At 46.4% G+C, this 19,506-nt stretch overlaps 1 protein-coding gene across 7 annotated transcripts; it reads left to right on the plus strand.

Annotated features, from left to right (window-relative positions):
• Positions 1-203: 203 nt before the first annotated feature.
• On the plus strand, positions 204-19,249 carry PEX5 (peroxisomal biogenesis factor 5). Of its 7 annotated transcripts, none has more exons than XM_042945709.1 (16): positions 204-374; positions 943-1,175; positions 1,514-1,549; positions 1,811-1,943; positions 2,158-2,289; positions 8,022-8,127; positions 9,329-9,419; positions 9,818-9,928; positions 10,175-10,267; positions 10,633-10,728; positions 15,389-15,532; positions 15,732-15,802; positions 16,196-16,408; positions 16,995-17,160; positions 17,489-17,646; positions 17,823-19,249. In XM_042945709.1, exons 2-16 carry the CDS (start codon positions 1,029-1,031, stop codon positions 18,022-18,024), a joined length of 1,899 nt encoding a protein of 632 aa, XP_042801643.1. In that variant the 5' UTR covers positions 204-374; positions 943-1,028; the 3' UTR covers positions 18,025-19,249. The 7 variants fall into 7 exon arrangements, with proteins under 7 accessions (XP_042801643.1, XP_042801646.1, XP_042801647.1 ...); XM_042945706.1 differs by having other exon boundaries at positions 205-374; positions 10,609-10,728; XM_042945708.1 differs by lacking the exon at positions 204-374 and adding an exon at positions 576-666 and having other exon boundaries at positions 10,609-10,728.
• The last annotated feature ends 257 nt before the right edge of the window (positions 19,250-19,506 follow it).

Here is a 19,506-nt window from a genome sequence, read left to right on the forward strand (position 1 = left end):
AGGATTATGCGCCCTTGGCTTTCCCCCAAAGCTCAGGAAGCCCCTCTTGGCTCGACTCTTCTTTGAGCTTTCCATCAAACAAGTCCTAGCGCCGGTGATCTTTTTGAACGTTCTGCGTCTCTACTCTGAGACTTCCCCTTTAAGGCGTTCTTCCCCTTTAAGATTCACGGCCCCTCCCGTCACGCTGCGTCGCAGTCTTAAGGCCCCGCCCCTTCAAACAGCTTTCGCCGGGCCGCGGCTGCTGTGCGACCGCCACGGCCCCTTTAAGCTCGAGCCCCGCCCCTGGTTCCCCATTCCCTTCCCTCCCCTCCCCTCCCCCTTCTGCCCGCACCAGGTGCCCTGGCGGGTCGTGCGGCGCGGCGCGGCGCGCGACGGTGAGCGCCGGGTCCCGAGGGGGTGCGAGGACACGTTCCCGGTCTTCCTCGGCCCTGGCCAGATCCTCGCGGGTGCCAGGGGGCGGGGCCGGAGCTGTGACTGGGGCGGGGGAAAGGGGTGGGCAGGGGGCGGCAGGGGTGGGCCGGGACCGACCGAATGAGGGGGAGGGGCTCAGGTGACTTACGGGGGAAGGAATGGCTCCCCTCGGAGCTCGCCTGACGACGGCGGGTGTGGGGGACCCGGCTTACGCTCGGCGGCGTTCCCACTCTCCGTTGCCCGGCCAGTGCTCCGGTACAGCCCGATCGCGGAATTGTCCCCCTCAGACCCATGGGGTCCAGGCCCTTCTGTAGGGGGTGGCTGCCGGCCGGTCCCGCTGCCCGACCCCGCAGTCGTGGAGGCGGCCGGAGAGGCCCAGACTGAAAGCGGAGGCCTTTGAGGGGGGGCGGCAGGAGGGCACCGGCCCCCTCTCGGACCTCCTGGCAGAGGTGGGGGCCGTAGCAAAGGCACAGGGGTGGAGCGTGGCCAGGGGCTAACCAGCTGGGACGGACGTCTGCCCGCTTCCCCCAGATACATGCTGAGCTGTGGGCTGGGGAAGGATCTGGCTGCCGGACCTCAGTTCCAAACCCTTGCCCGTCAGTGAGCTGGCGGTCACCATGGCAATGCGGGAGCTGGTGGAGGCCGAATGCGGGGGTGCCAACCCACTCATGAAGCTGGCCGGGCACTTCACCCAGGACAAGGCCCTTCGGCAGGAGGGGTTGAGGCCTGGCCCTTGGCCCCCAGGAGCCCCCGCCTCTGAGGCGGTGAGTATTTTTGATGTAGAAACACAAGCGGTGGCCTGGGATGGGGGGGGGGGGCAAAGGAACACTGGGGGATAACTGCTCTCTCTGATGTGTTGCAAATGATAGTTATCACTTAATGAGTGTTTACTTAACACCGCGCTAAGCATTGTGCATCTTCAGACGGATGAAGGCGGTCGTTTTATAGATGAAGAAACTGAGGCTCAGAGAAGTTTTGTGACTTGCTCAAGGTCATTTATACATGCCGGAGCTGGAATTTTAACCCCTGTTTAACTGAGTTGTGTGTGGTCTTCACCACTGTACCATATTGCCCCCCCCCCCTTTCTTTTCTTCTGTCTTAGGTCTCTAAGCCTTTGGGAGTAGCCTCGGAAGATGAGGTAAAATACCAGTCTCTTGCGTTGCATTTTTCTTTTGCCCGTTGCGTTTTCACTTTAAGCTTGGCTCACCCATATTTCAACCTGTGGACCTTCCTGACCAAATGAGATTTGCCTTATTCCACCTGCTTGCTTTTAAAAATGTATTCTTTTGAGTGTTTGCAAATCTATAGTTTCTTTGCTTCCCTTTCCTTGTATTTAGCATCCCCCATTCATGGGGCATTATCTCCTGCTGAGTTCATTTCATCACGTCTCTCCTGGCAGTTGGTGGCCGAATTTCTCCAGGACCAGAATGCACCACTTGTATCCCGCGCCCCTCAGACTTTCAAGATGGATGATCTCCTGGCAGAGATGCAAGAGATTGAACAGTCAAACTTCCGCCAGGCACCCCAGAGAGGTGGGTCCAGAGTCTGGTGGGAGGGGAGTTCACCATTTTCCGTGCAGAGAGGGCCAAGGGGGTTCCATATTTGGATGCTGCTGGCATTGGGGAATTGAGATGCAGAAGGAGACAAATGGGACAGAGTTTTTTCATGTGCACTGAGGGCTCCTTAGGCATGATAGAATGATACGTATTTCTTTTTTTTTTCTTAGTTCTCTCTCTTTCTTTTAAGCTCCTGGTGTGGCAGACTTGGCCTTGTCTGAGAACTGGGCCCAGGAGTTTCTTGCAGCTGGAGATGCTGTGGATGTAACTCAGGATTATAATGAGACTGACTGGTCCCAAGAATTCATCTCTGAAGTCACAGGTGAGGCTTGCATGGGGCAAAGTTCTCTTTGGTTCACCAGTTCATCTTAGGATATAGAGCAATTTTAGCTTCTATGATTTTTCTGGATTCTTGACTCATTTCTCTAGGGCACTGAACCTGATTTCCCTCAGGTGATAATAGGGAATTGTTGAAACTTATATGAAGCAGGGGACTGGGTTTGAACTGGATAAGAGATTTTGGAGATTATATCTCTGCATCTCTGTATCTCTCTCTATTTAAAGAGAATGGGAGAGAGGACAGGGAGAGAGAACACGAGGGGTTAGGTACTTCTTTCTTATCTGGAACTTTATTACTGTAATTTGGTGGTGAGGATCCACAGATTGGATGAATGGCAGTATTGCCCAGGAAGAAATATTCAGCACAGCCTGTGGGATTCTGGCATTAAGTCATCTTGAAAAGAGTTGAGGCCTTGGAAAGTGGGATTGGGGAGTTCAAGGGCTTGAAGTACAGGGTCTTAGAGGGCAAAGACCATATCCTGATGATGATAATAAAAATTAATAGCTAATATTTATTTATCATGTTCTGGATTTTGTATTAAGTGCTCTGAATGCATTGTCTATTTAAAACCCATGAGAACTCTCGAGATAGCTACTGTTTTTATTCCTAGCATATACATAAGAAAACAGAGGCTTTGGGATTAAGGGACTTGCCAAAGGTGATTCAGTTTTGTAGGTGGTGGAGTTGGGATTTGACTCTGGGTTTGAATGATTCCAGACCCTGTGGGCTTAACCATGGTGCTCTACTGGTGGGCCTGCACCCTAAGCTCTTCAGGGTCCCAGCCTATTTCTTGCTCTTTGAGAGGGTCCATGCTCATTACGTCCCTCGGGATTGATTCCTTTCCCCCAGGCCTGTCTGAATAGGGGCATGGGGGAAGGGCATTCTCTTCAGCTTTCCTCTTCTTCTTTGCTGTCAAAGGGAAGTACTTGTTAGCCTTTTTCCAATTTAACAAATTAAGAATAACAAGACATACAAATGGACAAAGTTACAGAGATTATAGACTCTCAGGGCATTCACATTGTCATCGTTTTTAAATATTCCTGAGGTCACTAAAGGGACCTAATTGTTTTCTCCCTCCATCGTTTTTATTCTTCTAAAAGTAGGGCTTTCTGTATTTAGGAAAAAACCCCCAAATCTAACAGTTAAAAGCTGTTGGCCTCTTTAAACATGACTCCCTTTCCTCCAACGCTGAAGTTGGAGTTTAAGGTAGAACAGCAGATATTCTTTGTTTCTTGAATCATGCTTTGCACTTTATAATCTTAAAGTCATTTGGTCTTCACAGTTATACTTACAAGGTAGGTATTCCTTCCCTATTGTGTAGATAAAGACACTGAGATTTCAAAAGGTTAAATACTTTATCCAAAGTTATTCAGTAACAGAGATGACATTCAGACTCCTATCTTTCTGACTCCAGGCTCCATACTTAGAGCCATTACACTATCATTGAGAATCTTCTTTGTGGAATTTCCTCAAGTGAAACTCTGAGCTGTAACAAAGACACTCCCCCAGACCAACACTGTTTTTCATACAAACTGTAGGCTTAAATGCTGTGTCTTATTGTAGAGAGACTTCTGTTGTAATGCGTGGGTGTCATTTTTGATAACTCAGAAAAAAATATTATTGCTACCGTAAGCATTGAGATTGATGAGATTTCTATTATAATTACCTTTAGAAAAACACGTTGGACTTGTCTCATTAAGTTCTCTTTGGGAGATCTCTTCTGTTTTGTCTGTTCTCTTGGGACTGTGCCTGCTTCATGGAGGCAGGGATAGGGAGAGCCAGAAAGGGAAGTTGAACTGTTTGGGGCCTGCCTTCATAAAAATGTGCAATTGCATTAGTTATTGCTTTGTACGTAGTGGACCTTCAGTATTTATTGAACAAATGAATTGAGATCTGGGAGAAAGCTAAAGGAAATTAATTCTCTGGTCATTCACTTTTTATTATTCTCATAACATTTGTGGCTGATATTATTATATTGATGATATAGGTTACCTATTACTTTACGGATAAGTTGACTTTAAGATGAAAGGTTATATGCTTTAAATCCTTATTATTTTCAAACCCCTCTTGTTAAGATTCCAGACTCAAGTTTACAAAGAACCTAGATGTGCATTTATTGTCTTGTCTTGTTCTATTTGAAAATAATTGATAGTTTCACTGGAAGTTGCAAAAAAGGTAGAAGAAGGTTCTGTGTATCTTTCATTCTGTTTTCCCTGGTGGTAATATTTTGCATGACCGTTTGTTATGTCCAATATTAAAATCGGGAAACTGCCATTGGTACGATCCACAGAGTGTATTAAATCTCACTGGTTTGACATGCCTTTGTGTGTGTGTGTGTTTATGGTTTTATGCGGTTTTATCACTTGTGTAGATTTGTAACTGCCATCACAGTCGAGTTACAGAATTATTCCATTTGCCACATGAAGCTCATTTTTCAGTCTGCCATATTTCTTGATGGAATCCACCCCCCCGACCCCTACCCCTAAATCTCCTGGGCCAAATAATTCCCCATCTTATGACTTGGCTGCAGGGATGAAATACGTCTTTAAGGGGTTTTGAATTCAGGCAGCCTCAGCTAACCTGGTGTGTGAGGTTCCCATGGTAATCACGAGAGAGAGACCTGCGCTGTAGGCAAGCAGCAGTGGCAGACGATGAGTGGCAACAGATCTCCCCCTGTGGCAGAGGAACAGACTGTGGAATAAAAGGAGTAACGATCTCATCGTGATGTTTTCTGCTTTCCCTATGGGTTTGCTCCCTGTGAGCAGACAGTGATGTTAATAATAGAGAACATTTGTTACCCTGTGCCTCACGCATGCCTTATCTCCTTTGGTCTTTACAACCATCCTATGAGGTCGCTGTTCTTATCTCTATTCATAGATCTATTTATATCTGTTTATAGATAAGGAAATAGAAACTTAAGGGTTAAGTAACTTGCACAGTGAATAAGAGGTGGTGTTGGGATTTGAGTGCCTGGAGGCTGACTCTAGAACCTACATTTTTTTTTTTTTTTTTTTTTTAGGGAGAAACATAAAAATTTATTTAACAGGTGATAAAACTGAGGCACTGAAAGATTTAATAATTTATCCAATAAAATAGAGAATCATAATTATAGAACCAGAGTAAGAACTCAGTCTTTCTGGGCTTTTATGGACAAAGTAGAACCTACATTCTTTACCACTGGGCTATTTAGCAAACTCAGGAATGTTTATGGATGAGGGTGGGAAGTTCTGAATTTTTGACTTTTGAGCTTGGGCTGGATGCGCCTAGGTGGAAGGAACACACAGCGAGAAAGTAAGTAAGGTGAACATTCTGAATTGGATATTTGGTGTCAAGGTTGTGGGTTCTGACTCTACTGATTTACGTAAGCTAGGACAGTCCCTTCTCCTCTGCAGGCCTTAATTGCTCCCATCTCGAGTATCCAAATAGGTCTGATTTTCTGTAAGAATTTCTCAAAAAACAGTGTGAGGGCCAAACAGAATTCTTCTGGTTCTTTCACTTTGACTCTGTTGGAGCAGGTTCACAATGCCAGAAAATTCTGAGTCTGATGGCTAAATATGGCCAAATACCAAATTACAGCTATTTGAGGATGACTTTTCTCATCCTGCGATTTTTTTTCTAATCTGTCTCATGTCTCTTAAAGTCCAGATGCTTTATATTTTTTCCGTTGCTTCTTGTCCTTGAAAGGAGCATTTCACAGAAAATAGCATTCTCTCTAATTTGAGGAGCATTTGTGGCCAGAGTATGCTTCTGGAAAACACTCTAGTTGAGAGTAAGGAGTGGCTGGAGAGTAAGAGGAGCGGTGGTTAATTTTCAACAGAATGGGACGAAGGGATCAGAAGGCACTGTAAAGTCTACTTTAGTATTATGTGTCTCCTTCTTAGGTCTCCACTTTTGGGCCAGCAGTCTATTGCCCATAATAACTAGTGAGGGAATCTGGATAAAAATGTTGAGAGTCTTTGAAATTAAGGACAAAAAAAAAATGTCAACCATATCTTAATTTATTATATTAGTGATATTTATAGTTATGTGTATTTTGAGAGTCTGTATCCCCCTTTTTTTTTCTCCTCCAGATTTTGACATTACTTTCCCACATGTTGAGCTTACTTTGTTGAAATTGTTCAGGCAAAGTCTCAGTTAAATGGAGTAGACATTTAATACCAAAGGGATACATCTGCCTTCTGTGTTGAAAGCAATGACAGATCTCCAAACTGGGGACAAAGATAGGATGACCATTTCAGTACTGATGTGGAGAAGTGTGGATGCAGGGCAGAAGGAAAGCACACTGCTGGCTGGTGCCTTGTCTGTGTTGACTCATTCTTTAGGGCCCCTTTGTTGTTGTTGTTGTTTTAAATATTTATTTTTGAGAGAGTGCAAGCGGGGGAGGGGCAGAGAGAGAGGGAACAGAGCTTCTGAAGCGGCTCTATGCAGATAGGCTGACAGCAGAGAGCCCGATGCAGGGCTTGAACTCATGAACTATGAGATCACGACCTGAGCTGCTGTCGGACATTCAACTGACTGAGCCACCCAGGTACCTCTCTTTAGGGCCCCTTTGAATAATGTCTTAGTGCTTTTTGTTTTGTTTTGTTTTGTTTTCATTTTCCCCCTGGCCCCAAAATAGTAAAGGACAAAGTCCTGGAGGTTGAGAAAGAGTTCAGTGCCCTCATTCAATCTGTTACCTTGCTAATCTTTACTATGATGTTGTGGCAGTGCCCTTTGTCACTAGAGCTTTTAGGACAGTTCCTAGAATTACACTTAAAAAACATAGCCCTAAAATGAATCAAAAGTGAGGGGCATCAGGGTGACTCAGTCTGCTAAGCATCTGACTCTTGATTTAGGCTCAGATCATTATGATCTCATGGATCATGGGTTCGAGCCCTGCATTGAATCCCTCGCATGGGATTCTCTCTCTTCCTCTCTCTGCCCCTTCCCTGCTGCTCTCTCACTCTTTCTCAAAATAAACAAACCAAAAAACAAACAAACGAATCAAAAGTGACAAGTCAGAATAATGTTTCTTCTTGGGGGAGGGAGGGCCTGACGGAGCCTGTGAGAGGTCTGAAACGTTCTGTGTCTTGATGTGGCTGGTGGTGATTTGCGTGTATTCACGTGTGGAGTTAATGAAGCAGTATGCTTACGCTTGGTACACTTTGTGTACATTCATGTTTGCATGTTGCATCTCAACTAAAAAAATGAAACCAACATCCAGTGGGAAGAGTGGCCCTAGGTATTTTTTAATTCTAGCCCAGCATTCTGCTTCTCAGGTTCTCCTGGTAGCTTTATTACAATGAAATACGAGGCTTGTTATATTGGGAAAGCATGAGCTCTGTCGATGGAGACCAGACCAGAGGTCTTCCGCTCTCCTTTAGCTCCTTACCAGTTTCTTGTAGTGCCTTTGAGGAAGGTGGAGGCCCCAAGTGCCTGCTATTTCTTACTGAGGCCTCTGGCACTTCAAGCAAAAGGGTTTGGACTCCTTTTCTGAGTCTCCTCATTTGTTTTCCTGTTTCCAATCCAGTAAACTTTGGCCCCAGGCCCCTTGGGAGTGGGTTGGATATTGAGAGTTTAGTAGTGTTTTCTTTTGAGCAGGACTTTCTGAGGAATTCAGTAGGGTCTTATCTGCTTTGGCTTGGTTAAGAGGGTCAGTTGAATATGCGTGGTACTCTCCTTTTCCCTGACCCTCACTGAGCCCAGTGTGATTTCTCCAACTCCGTTCCTTGCAGATCCTTTGTCTGTGTCCCCAGCCCGCTGGGCTGAGGAATATCTGGAACAGTCCGAGGAGAAGTTGTGGCTGGGAGAGCCTGAGGGAACAGCTGCCACTGATCGCTGGTGAGTCCAGCTACTTCTTTCTGGATGGATCCCTGTGAAAGGAGCATTGGGTAGTTTTCTCAGCCTCCCTCACCTCCTACATCTGCATTCTCAAACTGATTTGCAGTCCCCTCATTTTCTTTTTTCTTTTCTTTTTTTTTTTTTTCTTTTTTCTTTTCTTTTCTTTTCTTTTCTTATTTATTTTGAGAGAGACAGAGAGCATGCCAGAGGGGGAGGGGAAGAGAGACGGGGGGCACAGAGGATCTGAAGTGAGCTCTGTACTGCCAGTAGAGATCCTGATGCGGGCCTCAAACTCACAGACTGTGGGATCACAACCTGAGCTGAAGTTGGATGCTTAACTGACTGAGTCACCCAGGAGCCCCCCCGTCCTTTTTTTAAAGTTTATTTATTTTGAGAGAGGGGCGGAGAAGGGGAGAGGGAGAGAATCCCAGGCAGGCTCTGCACCATCAGTGCAGAGCCCCATGTGGAGCTTGAACTCAGGAACCATGAGATCATGACATGAGCTGAAGCCGGACACTTAACTGACTGAGCCACCTAAGCACCTCCCCTCATTTTCAGTGTTAAGGTTCTCACTTGTATTATTACCCCTACTCAAAGTGTGAGTGAGTCAAGAATCCTAAGTGTTGTAACCAGAAGTTTGTAACTTTACCTTACGTACCCTATTGCCTCTTTAATTTGGAGGCTGCTACTATATTCCTTCTCTCTGCAAAGGTGTGTTTGTGAATGGGAGAAGTAAGAGAATGTAGCTAGTTCTTTGCCACTTCTGCCCGTGTCTTTTTTTTTTTTTCTTTATAAAATTTTTTTGCTTATTTATTTATTTTGAGAGAGACAGAGACAGTGTGAGTGGGGGAGGGGCAGAGAGAGAGGGAGACAGAGAATCCCAAGCAGGCTCCATACTGTCAACACAGAACCTGAAGCAGGGCTCGAACCCACGAACTGTGAGATTATGACCTGAACTGAAACCAAGAGTTGGATGCTTAACGGACTGAGCCACCCAGGCACCACCGCCCCCCCCCCCTCCCGACCTCCAACCCCGCCAAGTGTCCTTTTTTAATGTAAATTGGAATTGTAGGACCTCAACAAGAATGTGTGTCTTTTCCTTGATAAGAACTGTGATGCCAGGGGCTGGGGGGTGGGGAATAGCATGGGGAAGGTGGTGGCAGACGAGTGTGTGGGACCCGTTTGCCCTTACCTGTTCTAGGTATGATGAATATCATCCTGAGGAGGATCTGCAGCACACAGCCAGTGATTTTGTGGCCAAGGTGGATGACCCCAAGTTGGCTAACTCTGAGGTGAGCCACATCCCACTGCTATTTTGCCCAGCAGAGCTGGCCTTCAAAGCCAAGAGTCTAGCTTTTCATACCCCAGTTTAAAGAGAAGGAAATAAGATCCCGGGTCCATTCCTTCCTGTCTTGAGAATAGAGACTTCGCATCCTGCCTCTTACTTTCAGCATTCTTTCCCTCACTTCCTTGCATACTCACCCTTTTGCTTTTCTGTGTCTTCTCAAATCTTTAAAGCCAGAAATTCCTTTGTTTTTGTTCTCTACATTTTTCAGGGTCTTTTAGCAAATCTTGCCTACAGCTAGAGATGGTCAGGGGGAGGGTGAGTGCAGGCTTCTCTTGGGCATGGTTGAGAGTGCACACCTGGAAGTCCTCTCCCAAGTGGCCTATGTGTGTCTCTGTGCCCCAGTTCCTGAAATTCGTGCGGCAGATTGGCGAGGGGCAGGTGTCCCTGGAGTCCGGTGCAGGGTCGGGCCGAGCTCAGGCAGAACAGTGGGCAGCAGAGTTTATACAGCAGCAGGTAGGACATTGTCACTTCCCAGTCCCACTTGAGAGCCGGCTGGTGCCCCAGGCCTTGGGTTCAGTGTTCAGTGGTCCTAGACGGGGAAGGGATTTTATTGCCAGCTTGTCTTGGTAGCATCGAGGTCCTGAGTGGGTGGGAAAGAGATCCTGAGAATGTTCTCAGAAGTGTGCAGGTTGCTGGTGTTTAGTGGGTATTTAGTCAGTAGAAAGTTGGTGGCGGTCTGACCATCCTTCTTTGTCACAGGGTACATCAGATGCCTGGGTTGACCAGTTCACAAGACCAGTAAACACAGCTGCCCTCGATATGGAGTTTGAACGAGCCAAGTCAGCTATAGAGGTGAGAGCAGGTAGCACAGGAGCAGCCACCTCAAGAGAAAATACTCCTTTGGAGAGAGTGGGTGTTTTAACAGCAAAGAAACATACCACGAATGTTGTATGTCCTAGTGTTCCTGGGCCCTCTGTGTCAGAATGCTTGGGGTAGGGCATCAGCTCACACTGCAGAATCAGGATCTGAGCGTAGGATCTAGGAATCTTCACTAAAAAAAGCTCTTCAGGAGATCTTAAATGCGTTGACATTTAAGAACTACTGCCTTATGGAATCTATCCTAGCGGCGCTGAGCGTCAGGTGGGGTGGTCATGATGGATCTCCTTTTTCTATCTGCCTTCCCTTCCTTACAGTCCGATGTCGATTTCTGGGACAAGTTGCAGGCAGAGTTGGAGGAGATGGCGAAACGGGACGCAGAGGCTCATCCCTGGCTCTCTGACTATGATGATCTCACGTCTGCTTCCTATGATAAGGTAAGAACTCAGTTTTCAGATTGCAGGGTTTCCTTGTTTTGTGCCTCCTTTAATCTTGAATTTGGAGGGTACCTACTTTCAAGTAATTACTTCCTTGAACCCCTTTCCACGAAGAGAGGTCTAAATCATTCCCTTGCCCCGCTCCTCTCCAGTGTTTGAAGGTATGCTTTATTCTTAGGGTATAAAGATTAATAATAATAGACCATCCTTGTCAAATAATGGTAATACAGTGACATAGTACCTATGATAGAGATTTGCCCATGATGCATTCAGAACCTAGATGAAAGAGCTCTGCTTTGGAGGTTGATTGAGAACATTTTTAAGGAGATAGGTACCCCTTTGGTAGAGAGTGGTAATTGGTAGATTATCTGTCTTCCCACCTTCATATCTATTTCCTTTTTTTTTTTTTTATGTTTATTTTTGAGAGAGAGAGACAGAGCGGAGTGCCGGGGGGGGGGAGGGGGGGAGCAGGGGCACAGAGAGAGGGAGACACAGAATTTGAATCAGGATTCAGGCTCCGAGCTGTCAGCACAGAGCCCGATGCGGGGCTCGAACCCACAAACCGCGAGATCATGACCTGAGCCAAAGTCAGATGCTTAACCGACTAAGCCACCCAGGCGCCCCTCTGTTTACTTTTTTTAACTCACAGATTCATTTTAAATTTGGATCTGTTCCTGTAGGTACTGACCACCTGTGCCAATTTAGGTGTTTTCAAAGAATTATATTAAATAACTTAAATGTTAGGAAAATATTCCAGCAGTCATTGGTGAAAATTGATCTAGTTTTGCATATAGCATATACTTTAGACCAAGAAGCTTATGCTGTTTCAGAGGTATCACTGTGGAAAAAAATCTGCTTTGGGACTGTGAGGTATTTAGGGATGTGGGTAATAACCGAACTGCTGAGGGGGCACCTGTGGCTCAGTCGGTTAAGCGTCCGACTTTTGATTTTGGCTCAAGTCATGATCTCACGGTTTGTGAATTTAACTCCTGCTTGGGGCTCTGCACTGACAGCATGGAACCTGCTTGGGATATTCTCTCTCTCTCTCTCTCTCTCTCTCTCTCTCTCTCAAAATAAATAATAAATTAAAAAAAGAATTGAACTGCTGAGCTGAAGCATGAGGGGGAAGGGAGGGAACTGTTTGGTTTTGGAAGAGACGAAACAGGAACTGGGGAGGAGAGTAGCAATACCTCTTCTCAGCTCAGATCTGGTTGGGAAAGGATTCTGGGGCTAGAACCAGGGCCTGAGATGTAAAGCAGGATGTCTGAGGTAGATCTTGACATAGGGGAGCTATGCAAAGGTAGGAAAGAGTAAGGTTCAAGATAACTATAAAAAGGCTAGCATTTGGGGCGCCTGAGTGGGTCAGTCGGTTGAGTGTCTGGCTCTTGATTTCAGTTGAAGTCATCATCCCAGGGTCGTGGGATCGAGTCCTGAGTCGGTCTCCACGTGGAGCCTGCTTAAGACTTTTTCTTTCTCTCACTCTGCCCCTCTCCCCTGCTCGTGCACTCTTGCTCTCTCACATAGGAAAAGAAAAAAAGAAAAGGCTAGCTTTTGAAAGCCAATGAAAAACTTAGTACTGGGAAAAATGGGATTTTGTTTACTGTTTATTTCAGTCTTAGTTTTTAAGAGCTATCCTCTTATAGGGAAGAGAGCTTACTTCTTGGACCCTGCCCTATGTTTTGCCACAATAAGAGTTTCTTCTGTGGAATTTTGAGGAGAAAGAACTGAAGGAAGTACCTGCACATAATACATTTATTAATTTGTATAAGCAATTTGATAAGTTGCAGAGTTCCATCATCTTACAAGTGGCAAATTATATATTTTAGATGAAAATTTCCATGCTTTTAATAAATATAGATATATCATTGATTTTGTATGAGTAGCATTTCTTAGCATTTTTTGCTCTCATATTAATGACATGCTAGGTGGAATAAAATTTTCTTGAATGCTTTTTTTTTTTTTTTTAAGAGGGGGTGAGGGGCAGAGAGAGAGGGAGAGAGAGAGAATCCCAAGCAGCCTCCATGCTCAGTTCAGAGCCTGATGCAGGGCTCAATCCCACAACACTGGGATCGTAATCTGAGCTGAAATCAAGAGTTGGACACTCAACTGACTGATCCACCTAGGCGCCCCTATGCTATTATTGAATTATATGTCAATAGTGCATTTTTTGTTTTTAAATGTGGATCTGATCCTGATTGTCATATAAATTCATGGGTCTCTGAATATACTATTTTTTTACTGGATGGTCCTTAAATTTTCAAGACAACATCTGTAGCTCAAGCACATATTGTATCCCTTTAGCATAAAGAAGTTTCTCTGATGGGCTAGACTCTTAATAGTATCCTATTTCTGCTGCATGATCCTGTGAGATTTTGGAATAGACCAGACAGTGGATCAGACCTGATTGGCTCGGCTTAGACTTTTTAGGTTGCAACAGTGATCATAAGCTCATGCTGCATTCTTTTGGTTTGAAGCTTCCTCCCGCATATTCTTTTTTCCATTTATGCAAATGTTCTAATTCTGAAAAATTCCTCTTTGATCAGCAGTTGATAAAAATGGCAAGGAGGATAGATAGCATGGACAAGAGTGTATTTGGAGAACCTCCTGATGGCATTGATTTGTTACATTGTCTTTTGAGGATGATGCCTATTTTATGAATAGTATTTTATGCTTTTTGATAATAAGACTTAGGTGAATAATCTCACTTGATTATTAATAATCTCAGAACTCTGCAATTAATAATCTCAGAACTCTGTAGTTCTGAGAGGCAGGAATTGATTTCATTAGGAAATTTTGTTATAGATGACAATGATCTCTGTTTCCTATAGGGTGGCTTAAAACATAGATCGATGATAGATGATAGTTGAAGTTGGTTGTGGAGGGATTTATGTCTAGGATGGGGGTTAGCAAACTATGGCCCACAGGTAAATCTTGCCTGCTAACTGTTTTTGCCTGGCCTATGAGCTGATAGTGGTTTTAACATTCTTAAACAGTTGAAAAAAATGAAAAGAAATATTTTGTGACCTGTGCAAATTATATACAATTCAAATTGCAGTGTCCATAAATAAAGTTTTATTGGAACACAGTCATGCCTATGTGTTTTACATATTTGTGGCTCCTTTCTCTCTCCAAAGGTGGAGTTGACTAGTGACAGATTACTTATTATCTGGCCCTGATGAGAAAGGTTTGCTGATCCCTGGTAGAAGGTCATTTTCTACCTTCAGAGTTTTCATATTGTACAGAGACATCCCAGGAGCACTACTTATTCTCAACATGAATATACTTTTAATACATTTATTCCTAATCCATCTCCTGTAATATATCTTGCTGCTTAGACTTCCACTGTAATTATTTAAGTTTTGTCTGTCACAAGTGATTTTCATCTGATGACTTATGATGGTTTAGAATTTGGCTGGTAAAATTTAGGTGTTTCCAGTTCTTTAGCAGTTCCGTAGTAATAGTGAAAAAGGGCCTCACTCACGTCTTTATTGTAGACGGTTTCATTCTTATTTGTCCTTAGCTACATTTAGAAGGGCTCTGCCTGGTATTTTGCATCTTTTCATTCTGGTATATTGTTTTGTGATGGTAACTATTTACTCCCCAGAAAGGAACATTTTATTTGCTTGTCCCAAGTCATGCGGCTTACTAGAGACTTCCCTTTTACCTTATTACCTCTTTGCCTAACATGAAATACCAATAGACAAAGCTTTGCACATAGCATCATAATCCTTCCCTGAAATGAGAAATCCTCAGCCAGAAGAGAACGGTGTTTTTCTGAAGCATTTTTTGCCATCAGGATTTTGGGATCTAGGTTTCATTTACTATGAGATACAGATTAATATTAGTAACTTTCAAGAATGAAATTAGGGAACAACTAAAGTTTTCAAAGTGCTTGAATACATGTTATCCAGTCAGTGCACACAGTGATTCTCTGAGCTAGGCAAGAGTGGGATTTGAGTGGCAGGACCTCTGAGTCCAAATTGCATTTCCGTTATCTGTTATCACATTGCTGCAGGAAAACAAGAAATGCCCTTTGTTTTTTTAAATATTTTAATGTTTATTTATTCTTAGAGAGAGACAGACAGACAGAATGTGAGTGGGGGAGGAGAAGAGAGAGAGGGAGACACAGAATCTGAAACAGGCTCCAGGCTCTGAGCTGTCAGCACAGAGCCCTATGCAGGGCCCGAACCCACAAATGCGAGATCGTGACCCGAGCCAAAGTCAGAAGCCCAACCGACTGAGCCACCCAGGTGCCCCAAGAAATGCCCTTTGGATAGCTGAGGAGAGCTTATCTCATTCCTATAAGCGGATCTTGTAAGAAATGTGTTCTGTCCAGTAGTGAGAGTCAAGGATGTAGAAATACAGGCCTTTAAAGACTTCCTAAAATAAGCTTACTCCCAGCATGGATCCCAGTTTGTAGACCTTCGCTTTTCAGTTATTGTGAACAGGAGACAGCAGCATGAGCACGATACCGAATGATTTTACTGTAGTCCTAGACGATCCCCTTTATAATTTGGAAAATTTGTTGGCATTTAATTCGGATACTTTTTGGAGGCCTCCAACTTCTCCACCTCTGTGTGGGTTGTCATCTCCCATTTCTTCTGCTTTGCCTGCGACGGCTCTGTCCCAGAGGTTTTCACTTGGCTTCCTTTCCCTGTAGGGGTACCAGTTTGAGGAGGAGAACCCCCTGCGTGACCACCCCCAGCCTTTTGAGGAAGGGCTCCGGCGGCTTCAGGAGGGGGACCTGCCAAACGCGGTGCTGCTTTTTGAGGCAGCTGTGCAGCAGGATCCCAAGCACATGGAAGTGAGTGACTCACTGGTCTGCCTTCACGTGAGACACGGCTTCCTTCAGTTTTGCGGGAAGCCCCACAGAGCAGTGCAGATGGATGCGGGCCTGGGTGGTGGCCTGAGGTCGGGGGGTAAGGGTGGAGAGGGGGAAGCCAGAGGAAAGGAGGGTGGCAAGGTGAATACACGAGTAATGGGATCTGGCACCTTCTTTCTAGGCTTGGCAGTATCTGGGTACCACCCAGGCAGAGAATGAACAAGAACTGTTAGCCATCAGTGCCCTGCGGAGGTGAGTGCGTGAAAGGTGGGGTGAGGTGCTTCCGAGGCCCTCCAAATAGCCTTTAGAACGCTAGCATCCCAGACCCAGATCCTTGTCTTCTTTCCGGTCACTAGCGAGAGTGTGTTCTTGTGGCGAAACTCTTAAGGTTTGGAGGGAATTGGAGACACCTGGTTACGTTTCTTCACGAGCCGTTAATTGTATATGTGGGACCCTTACTGGTTCCTTGGCTGCTAAAACATCCCGCCTTCTCATGTCTGTAATTTTGTTAGTAACTCACGTGTGGAGGATTCCTTTGCCTCGTAATCTGAGGGAGCTGGCAGGTGAGGCTGTCTTGACTCTGCATTCCGTGACCGTATTCCAGTGTCCTGCAGATGCCAGCTCTGCCCACCTCTGTCCAAACAGGTGTCTGGAGCTAAAGCCAGATAACCGGACGGCACTGATGGCGCTGGCTGTGAGCTTCACCAACGAGTCCTTGCAGCGACAGGCCTGCGAAACCCTGCGAGACTGGCTGCGCTACACGCCGGCCTATGCCCATCTGGTCGTGCGCGGCGAAGAAGGGGCCGGTGGGGCGGGACAGGGCCCCAGCAAGCGCATCCTGGGATCCCTGTTGTCGGAGTGAGTGCGAGGGATTCTTGGGAGGACAGATGGTAACCGGAGTCCCAGGAGAGGGAGGATCTTGATTTGGGAAGCTGGGATGGACTTAGACTCAGTGGTTTGAGAGTGGGATGCAGGCGGTGCCTGGGTGGCTCAGTCGGTGAAGCGTCCGACTTCGGCTCAGGCCACGATCTCTCAGTTTGTGGGTCAAGCCCCACTTCGGGCTCTGTGCTGACAGCTCGGATCCTGGAGCCTGCTTCGGGTTCCGTGTCTCCTCTCTCAGCCCCTCCCCTTTCCATGCTCTGTCTCTGTCTGTCTCTCAAAAAATGAGTAAATATTAAAAAAAAAATGACACACAAAAAAGAGTGGGATGGGAGACCCAGGATCCACTTGAAGGAGGTCCGCACTCCATGGTGCAGTACCGGCATGAAACAGAAAAACAGGTTTCTAAAGTGGAGTTTGGGGGTCGGAGGATGACTGATAGACTGATGAATCTTCAGGGTATGAGTGACTAAGGAAATATTTTGGGAGGGTGGGAATATAGACACATCCATCCACCTATGTCTGTGTTTTTGTTTTTTTTTTTTCTTCCCCCCTACTTATCCAGCTCCCTATTTCTTGAAGTGAAGGAGCTCTTCCTGGCTGCTGTGCGCCTGGACCCTACATCCATTGACCCTGATGTGCAGTGTGGCTTGGGAGTCCTCTTCAACCTGAGCGGGGAGTATGACAAGGCAGTGGACTGTTTCACAGCTGCCCTCAGCGTCCGTCCCAATGTGAGCCTCGGGAGGAATAGAAATAGAACATGAATGTGTCTTACTGAAGAATCATTTGTTGGGAACTTCGGAGTCATGGGAGATTTCGTTCCAGAGACTGGTTGCCATGGGAGAATTGGGAAAAGGAGGCTGGGAGTACAGGGTCATGTGGACTTCGGAGAGTCTGCGTGAGATGAGAGCGGTTGCACTGTGGCACACGGGGAACAGTGGAGGACAGAGGAACAGAAGGAACATGTATTAGCTAAACAGAATGGTGAACCAGGGGGAGGGACGGGCAGAATTGGAGTGCCTGGCTCTTGTTTCTAACCCTTCTCCATTCCTATCCCAGGACTATTTGCTGTGGAATAAGCTAGGGGCCACCCTGGCCAACGGGAACCAGAGTGAAGAAGCAGTAGCTGCCTACCGTCGGGCCCTTGAGCTACAGCCTGGCTATATACGGTCCCGCTATAACCTGGGCATCAGCTGCATCAACCTTGGAGCTCACCGGTGAGAGCAGCTCTTGAGTAATTAATGGGCAAATTCTTTCCCCCTGCCTTTGACCCTGGCTCCTCATTCTTTGATCCTGTATTTGACTGACTAGCCCCAGCCTTCTCCCCAGGCCGGCTGACCTGTCTCCTTCCAGTGATGTTCTGCTCACCATCTCTCACTTTTCTTCCCTACAGGGAGGCTGTGGAGCACTTTTTGGAGGCCCTGAACATGCAGAGGAAAAGCCGGGGCCCTCGGGGAGAAGGGGGTGCCATGTCAGAGAATATCTGGAGCACCCTACGTTTGGCATTGTCTATGTTAGGCCAGAGTGATGCCTATGGGGCAGCTGATGCCCGGGATCTGCCCACGCTCCTAACTATGTTTGGCCTGCCCCAGTGACAGTGGGATGGGCTGCCCTGTGAGTGTCTGCTTGGAGGGGTCCCTGCTCTGGATGTGACTCCCTCTCCCCAAATGGGCCTACCAAGGGGGTGGGCTGATGACCACAAGCGGTACGGCCTCTCAGGAGCTGCCTCAATGTAGGGGGTGGGGGGTAGTCTGTGTCCTTCCTACGTAACTGTAGGAAAATGAGCTGTGTCGACTCTGAGTCCCTTGGTAATTCAGGGGCTGTACACCCCAGTTACAGATCTCTCTGCTCATCATGCCCTTTCTTGGTGCTGCTTTTTTGGGTAGGACCCAAAGATCTAGGGTAACTGTTGTCATCAGCTGCCATTTCTGATAGGGTCTACCAGATTTGTAATGTCCGTCCTTTCCCCCCCCTTTTACTGGGAACTGGTGATAGTGCAGCCTTCTTGGGCAGTTGTGGGTGGTGGGTTCTTCTACCGTGCACCTCTGTGATGACTGTACCTGGGATGGGGTGTTAGGAGTCGGCCTGTTGGATTTAAGTGTTGCTTTGGCTCAGCAGAGCTGAGTTTTGATGGGGGTGCCCACAGTTCGGTTGTGCCTGGACCTCTCCCGACTGTAGTCAGGTGCCCTGGGTGCGGTGCCGTACGCAGTAAGGCTGGCGTCATCATTGAGGGGTCCCCGGGAGTGGCTGGGGTCAACTGTACAGAGAGTGTGTGTGTGTGGGGTAGGAGGATGCTTGTTTGTGGAATGAACCTAGAAGGGACCAGATGGGATCAGATTAAGGGCTCTGTTCTGGGGCCGTTGGTGGGAGGACAGAGCAAGTGGGCTGCGGGGTGTGGTGAGGGCAGCAAGCCCCCCTCCTAGAAAGGCGTGCGAGTAGGAGTTGAGCCAGCTCTTTTAGAAAGTTGGCTCGGAGATTGCAGTCTTGCCAGATTCCTAGCAGAGAGGCGGTTCAGTGTTACTGTAAGCCTTTTGCTGAACTTCTTTAAATGTTTCTAGGGGAGAGCATTGAAAAATCCCCTTCCCGCATATTACCTTCACAAGGTGTAGATTGAGGGAACGTGAGGGAGCAGCTTGGAATGTCCTCAGCTGCCCCCTGCGTGGGGAGATCCACTGACCCCCAGAAATGACTGCTAAGCCTCTTGCCTTGTCTTCAGTAGCTAATGATCAGAGAGATTTTTTTTAAACTACCACGGTCCCAAGGTTCCATCCTGAAATTTATTTTTCTTTGTATGAATATGTGTAAATGATTTAAAAATAAAACTGTATGAATAAAATTTGTATGAAGAATAAGTGGAACTGACATGGGTGTGAGTTCTGCTGCCAGGGGAGAAGTTGGGGTGTGGGAGGTGGGTTGGTGTTTGGAGGATTGGCATTCAACAGTTTTCTTCTCTCTTTGCCTTTCAAACTCTCACTAGTATATTGATTGCCCATCCATCCATCCAGTAATATTGAGCACCTAACACATGCCTGGTACCATGAATAAGATGTACAAGGTCCCTGTGTCCATGGAACTTA

Source organism: Panthera leo, chromosome B4 (genome assembly GCF_018350215.1).
Source record: "Panthera leo isolate Ple1 chromosome B4, P.leo_Ple1_pat1.1, whole genome shotgun sequence".
NCBI lineage: Eukaryota > Metazoa > Chordata > Mammalia > Carnivora > Felidae > Panthera > Panthera leo.

Coding starts and splice junctions, on each gene's coding strand:
- PEX5 (XM_042945706.1), top strand. CDS start 1,029: ATGGCAATGCGGGAGCTGGTGGAGGCCGAATGCGGGGGTGCCAACCCA. Junction 8,128..9,328: donor ACAGCTGCCACTGATCGCTG/GTGAGTCCAGCT, acceptor TACCTGTTCTAG/GTATGATGAATATCATCCTG. Junction 10,729..15,388: donor CGTCTGCTTCCTATGATAAG/GTAAGAACTCAG, acceptor CTTTCCCTGTAG/GGGTACCAGTTTGAGGAGGA.